At 41.2% G+C, this 15,370-nt stretch overlaps 1 protein-coding gene across 1 annotated transcript in view; it reads left to right on the plus strand.

The window, feature by feature from the left end:
* The window catches only part of ASZ1 (ankyrin repeat, SAM and basic leucine zipper domain containing 1), a 43,471-nt gene extending 35,124 nt beyond the window's left edge, over positions 1-8,347 (plus strand). The window contains exons 11-13 of the mRNA XM_030015105.1: positions 5,580-5,685; positions 6,119-6,232; positions 8,100-8,347. Of these exons, the coding sequence (XP_029870965.1) occupies positions 5,580-5,685; positions 6,119-6,232; positions 8,100-8,237 (358 nt within the window). The 3' untranslated portion in view covers positions 8,238-8,347. The remainder of the gene's footprint in view (positions 1-5,579; positions 5,686-6,118; positions 6,233-8,099) is intronic.
* Positions 8,348-15,370: the final 7,023 nt, after the last annotated feature.

Here is a 15,370-nt window from a genome sequence, read left to right on the forward strand (position 1 = left end):
CTTTAATTTTCAACTCAGAAATTAATTAGTTGTACATGTCTATCTTAAATCATAAATGTGACTTCTGTATAGATTCAGGATTTTTTCCTTGTTTTTCTCTTCCACTGGAAGCAGTTTTAACTGGCTTCTAAAAGACCTCATTTTTTTTTAACATCACAAATTAAGAACTTCATAAGGTATTTTCCTTATCATAGATTATGCATATCAGCAGAAATAGGTTTATAAGGAAACTTTTTTAAGAGAGAGTTACTCCTTCAAACTTCCATTCCAACTTGATATTGTTCCCATTATAGGTTCTTTTTTACAGATTTAAGCATCAGCTCTGCAATACCTCTCATACTTGTAGTATAGTCTTATGCATTCCCATGAAAGCCAGGCCTGAGCTGAGAGGAACAACCCTCAGCAACCTTATTAAACTTCATCCATCCCCTAAGCACTGGTAGAGCATTCTCCACATCCAGCCCAAAAAGAAGAATGAAAGCTATAGTAAGTGCAAAGGTGTCTCAAGATTTCTTAAACCTCTTATTCTCTATTTTGTTGTGTAAATATAATTTTTTCCAGAAGAGAGACCTGGACTTGAATTTAGATTCTGTGCTCACGTCTTTCCTCTTTTTACTTCCCAGAACTATAGAAGAATATCTTCTGAAAATAGGATTAGTTTGGTATTCTAATTTGCAAAAGTTTTAGAAATGGACTCGGACAGAAAAAGCTTGCCTTTCAGAGGCTTTAGTCAGTTGAACTGTGTTTATTTAACTTGGAGAAGACTGGTTTGGAGATACTGCTCCTTCCTTGTACTGTAGCTGCATCACTAGTAAATTAGGTTCTCTGTGATCGTTTCTCTCTTCCCAGTCCCACCACCATTTGCATAGCATAGTGTTGCCTTATTTGCAGTGGCCTGGCTAGAGTAGTACTGGGGAAAAAAACTCCTCCTTGCATCCAATCGACTCATTAAACAACTTTCTACTGTCTAGAAAAGTAAGGGTGCAGTTCCTCTTTAAAGTGTGTGTATCTCCCTCTTGACTGGTGACCTGATAGCTGTGCTGCTACTCTGTTAGATATTTCTTCCCTCTCCAAAACACTGGGGAGAGCTGTCTGGATTTATGTGGGTACTATAAGGCTAGACTCTTCTTTAGTTACATTGTTCATTGGACTGAAGAATGTGCTTGGGTTCAGGTTCATTCTGTACATGTCACCATCCTTTGGAGGCAGCTGAATGACACTGTCACTGTGTATTAGCAGTCATGTCATGATGTGGTCCTGCCATAGCATTGTCTTTTGTGCCTTGGTTACACAAGTCTGTCTAGTATGTACTCCACTCAGGTCTAGTCATTCTTACATAGACTGATTGCTCCTGACGCTGGTACTGTGCCTGTATATGTATCCATTACTGTGTTTATACAAAAGAGGCTTTGCACCCTGCTTGAGGTACATTTTTGCAGCATGATGCCAAGTTTCAGCTGTAGGATGTGGAAGGATGTGCAAGGCATTTGGAGAAGCTCTTGAAAGACTTGAGGTGGGCTGGGACAGCAGGATGTTCATGTCTTAATACACGACTTTGATGCTGCTTCTAGTCTATGAGATTTCATTTGATGGGTGGACCACTCGGTGCATAAGGAATTGACTGGATGGTCGCACTCAAAGAGGTGCGGTCAACGGCTCAATGTCCAAGTGGAGAGGAGTGATGAGTGGCGTTCCTCAGGTGTTGGTATTGGGACCAGTGCTGTTTAACATCCTTGTTGGCGACATGGACGGTGGGATTGAGTGCACCCTGAGCAAGGTTGCTGATGACACCAAGCTGTGTGGTGCGGTTGACACACTGGAGGGAAGGGATGCCATCCAGAGGCACCTTGACAGGCTTGTGAGGTGGGACTGTGTGAACCTCATGAAGTTCAACAATGCCAAGTGCACGGTCCCACTCTTGGGTCGGGGCAATCCCAAGCACAAATACAGGCTGGGCGGAGAATAGATTGAGAACAGCCCTGAGGAGGACTTCGGGGTACTGGTTGACGAGAAGCTCAACATGACCCAGCAATGTGCGTCTGCAGCCCAGAAAGCCAACCGTATCCTGGGCTGCATCAAAAGAAATGTAACCAGCAGGTCAAGGGAGGTGATTCTCCCCCTCTGCTCTGCTCTCGTGAGACTCCGCCTGGAGTACTGTGTTCAGCTCTGGGGCCCCCAACATAAGAAGGACATGGACCTGTTGGAGTGGGTCCAGAGGAGGGCCATGAAGATGATCAGAGGGCTGGAGCACCTCTCCTATGAAGACAGCCTGAGAGAGTTGGGGTTGTTCAGTCGGGAGAAGAGAAGGCTCCAGGGAAACCTTGTAGCAGCCTTCCAGTACTTAAGGGGTCCTATAAGAAAGCTGGATAGTGATGTTTTACATGGGCAGGTAGTGATAGGACAAGGGGTATTGGCTTTAAACTGAAAGAGGGGAGATTTAGATTAGATGCAAGGAAGAAGTTTTTCACTGTGAGGCTGGTGAGGCACTGGAACAGGTTGCCCAGAGGCTGTGGATGCCCCATCCCTGGAAGCGTTCAGGCCAGGTTGGATGGGGCTTTGAGCAACCTGGTCTAGTGGAAGGTGTCCCTGCCCATGGCAGGGGGGTTGGAACTAGGTGCTTTAAGGTCCCTTCCAACCCAAACCATTCTATGATTTTCCACCAAAACGTGTGTGCTTCCAGGAGAGAATCCAGGTGCAAATTAGTACGAGTACTGTAGGACTGAAGAACTAAAGTTCCAGCACGCAAGAGGGTACAAACCAGTATGATATGGGTACACCATAAATACTCTGACAGCACCTGAGCCTTTCCTATTAAAAGAGAGGCTTTGCTGCTGAGCTGAGGTAGTGGGGCAGGCATCTGGGTGTCTAGCTGTCCAAGTTAGGCACCCTTGGAAAAGGACATCGACTCTTCAGCAAGGGATAGTTAGCTGCAATTTAAGAGGACTTTGCCCAGTTTAAGCGTCATGTGTTTTTACACTGGAAATGTATACTTTTTTCAGATTGTTCCATAGTGGTGGTTAGTATATACATTCAAGCAGAAAAGCTTAAAAATTTGAACAGAGGGAATAAGTGGAGAAATACAAAAAGTTAGCAGTTCACGGCATGTGTGGCCAAATACAATAAAAAAACCCACATGATGTCCAGTACAGTCTCACAACCAGTGACATACCTAATTCGTAGTACAGTATGGGTTTAGATCATATGTAGTTCTCAAAACCAGAAAATAATTGATTGATTAAATATTGAAGTACACAAAATATGACAGCATTTCAGTTACCTCAAGCACTGCATAGTTTTCTAGAAAATGGCTTGACATGTATTCTAGGAATCTGACCTTGTGACTAAAATCATAGGCTATGTTTACATGCTATTATATAAAGATTTTACTTCCCACTTGTTCAAAGTCATTCTGTGAGAAGGAAAATCAGTCATGAAGTCATAGAAAAACTAACATAGTAGAAAATGTTGAACTGATTGATTATAAACTCACAGAGTGTCTAGCACTGTTTAGCCACTGGTGTTTTGACAGCCATTAATTCTTTTAAAAAGTGATTATTATTTGAAAACATTATTTCCATTTGCAAATATAAGAACATATCACTGCAACAGATAAAAAATTCTATGAAAATGTTTTTTAAGAGCTATTATTGGTATAATAAAGAAGTATGATTAGAATAAATGTTTTTCTTTTCCTTTTTTCCTCCTCATTTCATGCCCATGACATACTTTATTTTTGCTGAGAATCCTTCCAGAATTCCTAAAAATAATTTCCTTTGTGACAAAACACAGAAAGTGCTATAACTGATCCTAGCCAGCTAAAGAGTTATCTTTCTAAGTAGAAGGAAATTTTCATGAGCGTGGCTTGACTGTAGTAGCCAGTGGGAGAAACTTTCAGACTATCTCCAGATGTGATTATTTTGTTTAGTGTTTGCTGTTTTTTCTACCCTAAATATTCGGTTCAGTTATATTGTTCTGAAATAAATAATAATTTATTTTATAAAAACAAGCTAATAGGCTTTCTTACTTCCGCATCTTCATAAAAACCATGAACAGTCTCAGGTTTTAACCTCCATCAACCCTACTGATGCTTCTATATATTTCTGGGTTAAGTATTAAAAGTCTTAACAGTTCAGCAGTGTTACAAATCACAGATGTCCTGAGCAGTGGTGGAAACTTTGCTCACTAATGATCTTGTGCCAAAGTTGAAAGAAAACACTCTATGGGCTAAATTCAGCCTCTCTTTAGATACTTGCAGCACACTGGCATGTAGCTTAGTTTAGGCGTTCGGCAAACTTCATGTATAGCTTTTTGCCATCAGAAGCAGCAGCAAGTGAGGTGGTGCAAGTATGGTGAATTTAGGTTTAATAGCAGATTGCCCTAGGGAAAAGAGGAACGTTCGGGTCTGAATTAATTTATTCAGATCCTTCTGTAAATATAACGGGAATTCCTGCAATAGGAACTTAAAATTGTCTTTTGTTTTGGTTGTGCTTGTTGCTTGCCTGAATGGCTTATAGCTAGTGGAAACTTTTCTACTGGAGATACAGGTACTTCTCAGGAGTTTCAGGGTTTGAGAGCTCACTCTGTAAAAACAAATGGATGATCTTCTTCCTTGCCCCCTTTTCCTCTGCCGAGTCAACAGCAACAACTTTCTGGCCAGCGCCATGACTTGTAACTAACACCCTCTAAGGCTTCCAGTAAAATAAATTGAGTCAGTGTCATGTGGAAGCTCTAGAAACTTAGCTTTGAAATTAGTCTGTTAAATTTTTCTATCCTTTTCTCCAGGCTTTGGAGATACTGATCAAACTAATTTTCAGAGTTGTCTTCCTCCTTCTGTTTGAGCACTAAGTATAAATTTTCTTCAAAGTGGATAACATCAGGTATTTTAGGCTTTGAGGAATGTATTTCCAGATCCAGGGGCCAAGTCAGTATTGTTGGATTCTTTTTTCTTCCACTGTGCTGGAGACTAAATGACTCTAACCTAGGCATTTCAGTCCTAGCTCCAAAGTACAAACCAGACTTCTTTTTCCCCACATCTTCCTCAAAAATGTAAGCTGCAGGTCAGGAATATTGATAGATCAGCATAAAATGGACTATAAATTCTCTATTTCTGGTGTTGCAAAATTGTGATCTATATGCACACATGCACAGGAAAACAGAGTGTTGCAGTTATTATGCATAGTGTGTTACAAAATTACTGGTGCAGCAGGTAATGAAATGTTTTCATTGACAATACAGGATTGATGAGAGTTAGAAACAGAAGTAGAGTTTAATAGAATGTTTCCAAAAAGCTTTTGGGTGACATTTTTTCAGCTTTTGGTGTCTTACCAGCTGAATATTCCAGATAACTTAACAATTTGTTGTCCTTCCAAAAGTGGGGTGGGGGGAACTTGCAAAGATGTTAAATGTAGTGTTTAACTACCCTGCGTTAAAATGACACTGGATTTTTTTTTTTTTTTAATGAAATGAGACTGCATGTCTGAGTTGCTCACTCGCCAATGTTGGAAATGCATAGATAAATATTTAACATGCAAAAAGTTACAGCCTTTAACGAATAACAGAATATTGTTTTATTTTTGTAGTGGAGATGAATTCCTCAAGTTTCTTCAGAAGTGGAATAAAGAGTGTAGTAAGCTGACTGTTTCTCTGCGGACCATGAATAACCATTTCCTCAAAAATTCTCACAAGGTATTTAACCAAAATAAAAAAGGTTGATTTAGAGTATATTATTCTATTCTAGAACGTTATTCTACCTTGTAAAATGAAAAATACGAATACTCATCAACTGTCTTGATTATTATATAGTTACATAGAGCTGTCCAATGTTCTTTCTCTAAAGGACACTTTTTTTTTAGTAATTTATTTCAAAGAGTTAAGCCATGCAGTTAAAGGAGATAGATATGTTTCTTCGTGTTTCTGCTGACAGAGGAGTTAAGGTGACAAAAGGTTCCCACAAAGGCTGACAGAGAGTAGTAGATCGTGTTGTGCATAAATCATACAATGAAAACCCAGCATAAATGCAGTTATAAACTTTTTCTGACAGTCTTTTATGATATGTTAACTAAAGAATATTAAATTATCATCTACAGTAATTCTGGCAAGTAACTGTAACTATTAACAGGTGGTACTGCAGTGGGCACCAACTGAAAGTTTTATTGAAGTCTGCAAAGATTTGGTTTGCAGTGTTGAAAAGCTGGGAGAAGAAGTTACCAAACTGAAGGACCTGGTGGAGAAGGTGAGTATGTGCAAGTGAGGCTATTAAATACTGTGTACAAATTTCTGTGTGCAAGCTCAAATGCAGCATCCATCAGTGAAATGTTTCATACCTTGATCTGCTACAGGCTCTTTAGCTGTAGCTTGGACGTTGCATCCACCTCTTCCCCTTGCAACTTCTCATGGACAGAATGTGAAATAATCTAGAATATTCCACAGCAGCGTGGACAGTCTCCAAAGGAAGGCACAGTCAATCTTTTTCTTTCCACTGCAGGAAAGAATTAAGTGGAATGTATCCCTGTGCTCTTGGACAACCACTGTGGCATAAATGCCACTCTGAATACTTACACTCTTACTTCTTAATTAACGGATCTTTTGTTTGCAATTATTGACTCACAAGGAAGATACTAAGGTTTTATGGATTGAATGGGAGGCATCCCAGATAACTCTGCAGAGTGACAAAAGAAGAGGGTGGGAGAGGTCAAGGCTAGATGTTAGCACCACATCAGTCATTCTCAAACCAACACAATGACACTCTCTTGTCAGATGGGGTCATTTTAAGTAATAGGCTAGTAGAAGGAACGGCCGCTGGGATAGAGTAAATGGAGCATCAGTGTCAGAAAGGAATCTGTTACTGAATGAAGCCATGTGGAACTCAGACCTTGAGTATAATGCTACTAATGCAATTTCCTGTAGTCTAAGTAAATTTAATGTAATATAACAGCCTTCTCCCAATAAATCACTTAACACCAAATATATTTAAGAGGTAGATAGAGGTTGTGGCAAAGAACTTTTTAGCTGTTTGTGTTCCTTTTTTTGCATATGCAGAAATCAGTTGTATGTGTATATTTGCCTCCTGTATATGCAGGCCAGTTATAAGGACTGATGGGGGATCTGAGTTAGGTGCCACTTGACTTTGCTCTCATCTGTACTTAAGGGTTTAGAGCTGTCAAGATGAAGCATGGTGCCTCTATACCCAGTGTTAAACAGAGGTGTTAAACATTCGCCTTGTGATTACTTAAAAAATGTCATTCCTGTTCTATTAAATACTGTAGTGTTTTATGAATGTCACTGATGAAGACTTTAATACAAAACATTTTTGTGCTACTTAATTTATGATGGGGCAGTCTTGAATGACTAGAGCACTGAAACATTTGTTATGAAAAGTGCCAATTTACATGACAAAGTTAAACCTCTTGGATAATAAGTTTGTATAAATTCCCCTAAAATCTTCAGGACTGTTTGCTAAGCTTGGTCATTACAAGACTTTGCCAGCAGTACATGTTATGTCTGTAGCATATAATTTTTGAAAGCACAGTAAATGAGATGGCCTTCCGAGCATTATAAACTAAGGTAGGGAATCGGAACCTAACCCTGCTACACTTCCTGACAAGGCTCCACTCAGCTTCAACATGTGTTCGAGCAGGCACTTGTAAGGTACTTTCCACTCTTCCTTTAATGTCAAGGAAGTCTAATCTGTTACATGTTTAACTTGCTTTTTTAATAAACAGTTGTTTTAGTAATTAAATGGCAAAAGTTCTGGTGAAAATATTTGATGACTGGAGTTTAAATGTTTTGTTACTAGATTTTTGTAGCATCTACTAGCAATGTGTTTTACTCCTGAGGAAATAAGTTTGTAAACGAACAGTTTGTTTTTCTAATGTATATTACAGAATGATTGAGCATCAGATAAGATAAAGGTTTGCACAAGTTTATTTCAATTGAAGTAGGGCAGAGACAGGCAGTGAGAAAGAAATAATATCAATCCTAGATGTGTGCAAATTCTTAGGACTGGGTACTTTATCACGTACTTAAGAAGCTTTCACACTAACTTTTTTCTCTTTGTTGCACTTTTTACCTGAACTTAACATCTGCCTCACCATGAACAGAAGAATGACCCTAGCCAAGTGAAACTTCCAGAAAAAGCACCCACCTTGGAAAAAAGATTAGTAAAAATGGGAGCAGTAACATTGCTTGGATTTGGTTTTTTCTTCCTTATAACTAAGTTAGTGGTAAAGAAAGTTTGACTTCAAGTTTAGTGCTATGAATACTTTTTGAAAACTTGGTCACATTATGCTTCTGTTCAGTACACTTCTGTTCTGCAGCTGAGCCGACGTCGTGAAAATTTGTGTAGTTTCTCATCATATCTGTTGTATTTGCATCCAGTAAGTACTTTGATCTAGAAAGAAAGTTATTAAAAATTAAAACTGCTACTTAAATGTATCTTAGGGTTTTATTTTCAAAATCAGTTTCGGTATAGACTGTAGGTCTAAGATCTTCTCAAAGCTGCTTTTCTTTTTTGGCATAAAGCTGGAATTATTGCTTACTAATTACTAGTTTCATTTTTACCTTTTAGCTGTTGTTCAGAGGTGACCATAAGCAAATAATTCTGATGATATCACATGTTTGTTTTTAAAATTATGATGCAGATGTCTTTTGGGGATTGGGAGAGTTTAAAATATTTGAAGTATCTCATGCAATTTTATGTTGATAAAGATCTTTTCTCTTGCAGTTTTTCATATGAATCTATCATATGAAAAACTTCCCAGTGAGTTGTACTTTTTTTTTTCTTTGTCACAATCACAGGACTGTGGAGATCTTGTTACACATTGCCTAAAAAGTCATTTCCCACTGAACTGTGATACTCAAGTTATGCCTGAAATCTGTTTCCTTAGGGATACTTATTTCTATTAAGAGTTTCATCACATCTATTAAAAGGATTATAGCAGTCCTTTGCTATAAGAGTGCAAGCAACTTAGAAGACATAGCAGCATGTTTTTTCTTGGTGTGGTCTTTCACTATAACAGTTTCATGCTTAGAGTAATTTTTTCTTAATATTTTCTCCACTTAAAAAGGTGTTTGTAATTCCACAGTGAAACATTAATATCTGTTTTTCATCTGGTTACCAAACCAGCTATGGTGGAAAAAAGGGAATTGGTGTAAGTTAATTCAAATCAGTTATGTTTTTGCAGACCTCAATAAACATCTGTAAAAATGCTGAATATTTCTGAATGGACATTCTTCTATCAAAATAAAACAAAAGGAGTCTAAAGAAACATAAACTTCGATGGGTGTGTCATGCTTTAGCACTCCCCACACAACATCTCTGAAAAGAGAGTCTTAATCTTTGATGTTCCCTCTAGAGACTAGTAAGGTGAAGATAAAAACTTGAGTGCTACTCCGATTGCTGTCACAGTTGTTCTCTGCTTTTTGTTTTAGAAAACTACATTGGGTGTTAGTATGTTTCCTTGTTACTGCAATTGTTTTGCCTCCTTTCCTCCCAGGTTTCTCCTTCAATGCAAGGAACATACTACAGAGTGATGAGGCCAGAGGCAAATATAACAGAAGTTGTGGGGGTTTGGGTTTTTTTCCATTCTGTTCCCAGTTTTGGGTCAGGGGGGATAAGCTGTATTCCCCACCACCACCATCTACCAGCAGAAGTGGAGAAGTGCATGTACTATCAGCATACCTACTTGAACCAACAAAGTATAGAAGAGGAAGTATTTAAAAAATAGTTCTCTGTTTCTTCATATTACCTTATAATTAATCCTGAACTAACAAGACACATATCACAAAAGGAAGAATCCATGGAAATGGAAAAATCCATGGAAATACAAAAACCTGTAAAGTGCAGTTTTAACTGCTTGTCGTACACATGGAACCTTATATGTACACAGCACTCCTCCTCTAATTAGCTTGAAATACAGTTCAAATGCAGTTGCCCAGTGATGGGATGGCTCACAAGTGTTACTAGAACTTTGACACCTAACATGTTTTGGGTTTTTCCGTTGGGCGAAGGTGTTGGGGTTTTTTTTGTTGTTGTTTTGGGGGTGGAGAGGGAGTAGGCAGGCATTTTGTTCAGACTGTGTTTCCAACATGTACTTTCACTTTAGTTAAGTGGAGTTATTTCAACCACTAGTAAGATTTCTGTGATACTGCCCTTGAAAAGATTCTGTTACTTAGCCTCGCTATTCCTTACTTCTCCACTTCAGTGAGAATTTGCATTAATGAAGCCACTTCAAAGGACACTGAACGTAGCTTCCATTTCAAGAGATTCATTTCCTACCACTGGTGGATCTTGCCATTTGAGACAGTAAAAATTTAAATTATTTTTTTCCATGAATTTGAAGAAAAGGTCCACTTATATGGAGGCCTTTTAAGTTAACCTTGGAGGTCTTGCAGTTCAATAGGAAATCTGTTCCAGAAAAGTTTTATCAGTATTTAACTTAAATTACAGGTATAACAATGTGGATGATGCCATCACTGTAAAATACCTGTGAGGGCAAAAACCAATGCATGATAGTTGCCGATTATTTTTTTTTTTATGGTTTGAGAGTTACAATAAAATATTCCTGGCAGAAATGAGTCAGAAGTCTGAACACTTGGAGCTGACCTCTAAAACACATTTGGGAGAAGCTGGTCCTGTCAAGTTATCTTATGGATTACCTATTTCAGGTGCTTATAATCTTGATTGCAAACACACATGTGAACAGCATTTGGGTTAAACATAGGCTTTCTGCCAGCAGCATCCTTAGCATGGTGCACTGTTCAGGAATAGTGTTCAAAATGGCATAAACCACACCAGAGAAGCAAGGGTCTTGGAGTAACCGTTCTGAGCTGTCTCATTAATTGATTGGTCATGAGCTGTGTTGCGTGAGTAGGATATGTTAAGAGCCAAATAAGCAAAGATTATTTTAACCTACCATCTCACAAAAAACCTGCATTTTCCTCTTCAGATTCCAAACTTGGGCTTAAACAATGAGTTTCAAGGTCCTTTATTCACTTTCATGTTGTTCCAGTGCCTCTTTCAAATTCTCTGTTTGAGAAGGTATCACAATACGGTTGTGATAGAGGAGGAAGCAAAGAAAGAGATTCCTTCAACATCTGGCCCCTGAGCTACGCTGTCAAAATTCTCACCCCCACCAGCACCCGGTAAGGGAGCCTTCAGATGAAAATGTCCCTGCTGAGAGGCCTCCTTCTGTAAATCATCAAATTAAAGTAATTATTCCAGAACAGTAATACAATGATTTGCACATCTATGAGGGGATTGGAGGAGAATGCTAAAGAGCTTTGCATGCATTAAGCAGGTAAACTGCACAGCCCTGAGAGGTATTGTTCTCCTCTTACAGTAGTGCAAATTGAGATGCAGGAGGATTGAGTGGGTTGGACCTGGGGCCAAATCCTGCAGATACATGGTTGCTTAAAGATGCAGCAAGGTTCCTACTTGCGATATCATTGGATACCTAACTTCTCTTGATATGGATGAATATTCATGCAATGGCCTTTTCTGAATCTTTAGACTGTTATGTAAAATTAGGGCCTTGGTTGATTTCATGGAGATCTGAAAGAACCTAAAGAATTTTTGTTTCTAATTTTTCTTGTCCAAGATAAACTGCAGGTTGTGTGTGTTGTATCTGTCTTCCTGTGCCTTGGGATTTGCCCTGCTCTTTAAGTTTGACTTGTGGAGTATGTGACCTGTCATAAGGCGTTGCCCAATTATTCCTGTTGGGTACCAGTTGCAAATAGACAGTAATTTGGGGTATGTGCATTCTTAAATTGGGAAAGAGTGAGCTTTTTTATTACTCCATTGACTTAGAGAAGTGCTGTGTTTGGTTTTTCTTTCTTTACTTCATCCAACTGCCTTGTTGGGGACAAGGCTTAAGTTTGAGCTGTGCAGTTTATTCTTTTCCCTCTTGCCATCTTTGAACCCCTTCAGGTGTTCCCCAAAGCTGTACCTTGCTCGTAAGTGTGAGCAGGTGTTCGCTTGCATTTGCCTTCTCTGTTCCAGCAGTTCTGCAAAGTTACAGCTTATCTTTCCCAAGTAAAGCTTCTGTGTTACTAGTAAAGTACTACAGATGTTGCTTTGGGCCTTACGTAGTGGAAGATTTTGAGTCTTCAGCCTTGCTAAACAAGTCTCTTTCAGAATAAATTGAATAAATCCATCATGCCTTCTGTCATGAAAGGGTGACTAAGTGATCCATAGGTTGTCTATGTTAGTTGTCAGCTTCCTTGCAGTCTGTTTCTGTATTCATACAGGAGGTAGTCTTTCTAGCAGGTATCGCAACTGCAGGTTTCTGCTTTTAAAGACTTTTATGGTCAGTTCTTTGTTCTGGAGGCATGGGGGAAATAAAATTTGGAAATGTATATTTCCCTATTCTAGAAACAGGAATTTCCAGGTCGCGAGGCTTTGTATTTTACTGACCAGAAATGATAAGTGGTGAGGTGTGAAATGGGGTATTACTGGCATCACATTATTCATTTAATGTGTATCCTTAACAGCTTTAATAGCTGTTAAATTACTTTTAGTTTTTATCCTGATTCAAATGGCATAGTTTCATGTAATACAGAGCCATAGTCCTTCGAAGTGGGACTTACAGGGATCCCTCTGGAAAGTTCTTTTTCTTTTAAGCTGTGCTACTGACTGTGATATATATGGGAAGATGCCTTCTACTTAAGGGTTTGGTGGGGTTTTTTTCTTAATTATTATTCTCAGTTGAGCCTTCCATGCCTTCAGCTTTTCTGAAAACAGTCTTTATTTGAATGTAGAAATACAGGTTTAACTACATTATTTTCACTATTGTATTGAAAAACCTCAGCTCAATTTCATAAGGCCTGTATTCAAAGAATTGGGCTTTCACTGTTCCAGGCTACTCCACTGTCATCTGTATTGCACATGCCATGATTTCTTGACTGGGTGAGAAACTGTGTGTGCATAGTACTTGTTGAAGACACATACAGCTTTGTAAGTCCAGCTTGCTCTTGCGGCAAGTAGGGCCAACAGCCTCTCCAGGGCTGCGTCAGGAACAGCATTGCGTCACCTGCAGGTCGAGGGTGCGATCCTTCTCCTCTCCTCAGCACCAGGGAGGCCTCATGTGGTGTGCTGGGTCCAGTCCTGGGCTCCCCAGTATGAGAGGGATGTGGACGTACTGGAGTGAGTCCAGTGAAGAGCCATGAAGGTGCTGAAGGGCTTGGAGCATGAGAGCTACATGGAGAGGGTGAGAGAACTGGATTGTTCAGCCAGGAGAAGAGAAGGCTCTGGGGCATCTTATCTGTGTATATAAATACCAGGGGAGGAAGTGAAGATCTCGGTGGTGCCCTGGGGCAGGCCAAGAGGCGATGGGCACAAACTGAAATGCAGGAAAATTAATTTAAACGTAAGGGAAAAAAATTCATCGTGGGTCAGACGCTGGAGCAGGTTGCCCAGAGAGGTTGTAGTGTTTCTGTCTTGGAGGTACTCAAAACTGGACACATCCCTGAGCAACCTGCTGGCTGACCTTCCTCTGAGCACGGGGTTGGACTGGAGGAGGTCCCTGTGGTGGGTTGACCCCGGCTGGATGCCAGGTGCCCACCAAAGCCGCTCTATCAGTCCCCTCTCCTCAGCTGGGCAGGGGAGAGAAAATATAATGAAAAGCTTGTGGGTCGAGATAAGGACAGAGAGAGATCACTCACCAATTACCATCATGGGTGAAACAGACATGACCCTGGTAAATTAATTTAATTTATTGCCAATCGAATCAGAGTAGGAGGAGGAGAAATAAAACCAAGTCTTAAAAACACCTTCCCCCATCCCTCCCTCCTTCCCAGGCTCAACTTTACTTCCGAATTCTCTACCTCTTCCACCCCCCCCAGCAGCAGAGAGGAACAGGGAATGAGGGTTGGGGTCAGTTCATCAGACGTTGTCTCTGCAGCTTCATCCTCCTCAGGGGCAGGACTCATCACACTCTTCCCCTGCTCCACCGTGGGGTCCCTCCCACAGGAGACAGTCCTCCACAAACTTCTCCAACATGAGTCCTTCCCATGGCTGCAGTTCTTCATGAACTGCTCCAGCGTGGGTCCCTTCCACGGGCTGCAGTCCTTCAGGCACAGGCTGCTCCAGCGTGGGGTGTCACAAGTGCTGCCAGCAAACCTGCTCCAGCGCGGGCTTCCCACGGGGTCCCAGCCTCCTTCGGGCATCCCCCTGCTCCAGCGTGGGGTCCTCCCCGGGCTGCAGGTGGAGATCTGCTCCCCCGTGGACCTCCATGGGCTGCAGGGGGGACAGCCTGCCTCACCGTGGTCTTCCCCACGGGCTGCAGGGGAATCTCTGCTCCGGCGCCTGGAGCACCTCCTGCCCTCCTTCTGCACTGACCTGGGGGGCTGCGGGGCTGTTGCTCTCTCATATATTCTCACTCCTCTCTCCCGGCTACTGCTGCGCAGCAGTTTTTTCCCCCTTCTTAAATAGATTCTCCCAGAGGCACTACCACCGTCGCTGATGGGCTCGGCCTTGGCCAGCGGCAGGTCCGTCTCAGAGCCGGCTGGCATTGGCTCTGTTGGACATGGGGGAAGCTTCTAGCAGCTTCTCACAGAAGCCACCTCTGTAGCCCGCCTGGCTACCACAACCTTGCCATGCAAACCCAATATGGTCCCCCAGGGCCCCTTCCCACTTCTCCCGTTCTGTCATTCTGTGTAACAAGACAGTGGTTAATAGAAATAATGGATCCAAGGTGAATTCATGTAAGGCCAGCACAGAGTGTAGGGCTCGGAGAAGGAATGTGGACAGCAATAAAGCTGGAATGCAGATGTGGTAAATGACTCTTCTGGAGAGGAAGAGGACAACGTTCATGAGCCACTGGGGCGGTTGCCACAGGTAAAGGAGCTCCTGTTAATACAGAAGGGTATCTCAGGAAAACCAAACAGGTCAACTTCTTACTGCAAACCTGAGAAGGCAGGTAGCAGGGGGGACTGTAGCCTCTGCTCAGAGGGGTCTAAAACACTGCTGGAATTTGCTGTCTTCTCCTTGGTGTTTCTCTTTCTCTCCCCTTGTTATGGTTTAACCCCAGCCAGCAACTAAGCACCACGCAGCCGCTCGCTCACTTCCTCCCCCCCCATGGGATGGGGGAGAGAATCGGAAGGAAATAGGTAAAACTCATGGGTTGAGATAAGAACAGTTTAATAGGACAGAAAAGAAGAAACTAATGATGATAATAATAAAATTATAATAATAAAAGGATTGAATACACAAAACAAGTGATGCACAATGCAATTACTCACCACCCACTGACCAATGTCAGAGCAGCAAACCACCCCCTCCAGCCAATTCCCCCCAGTTTATATACTGGGCATGACGTCACATGGTATGGAACACCCCTTTGGCCAGTTTGGGCCAGCTGCCCTGGCTGTGTCC

The sequence above is a fragment of the Aquila chrysaetos genome, chromosome 5, assembly GCF_900496995.4.
Source record: "Aquila chrysaetos chrysaetos chromosome 5, bAquChr1.4, whole genome shotgun sequence".
In the NCBI taxonomy this organism is placed as follows: domain Eukaryota; kingdom Metazoa; phylum Chordata; class Aves; order Accipitriformes; family Accipitridae; genus Aquila; species Aquila chrysaetos.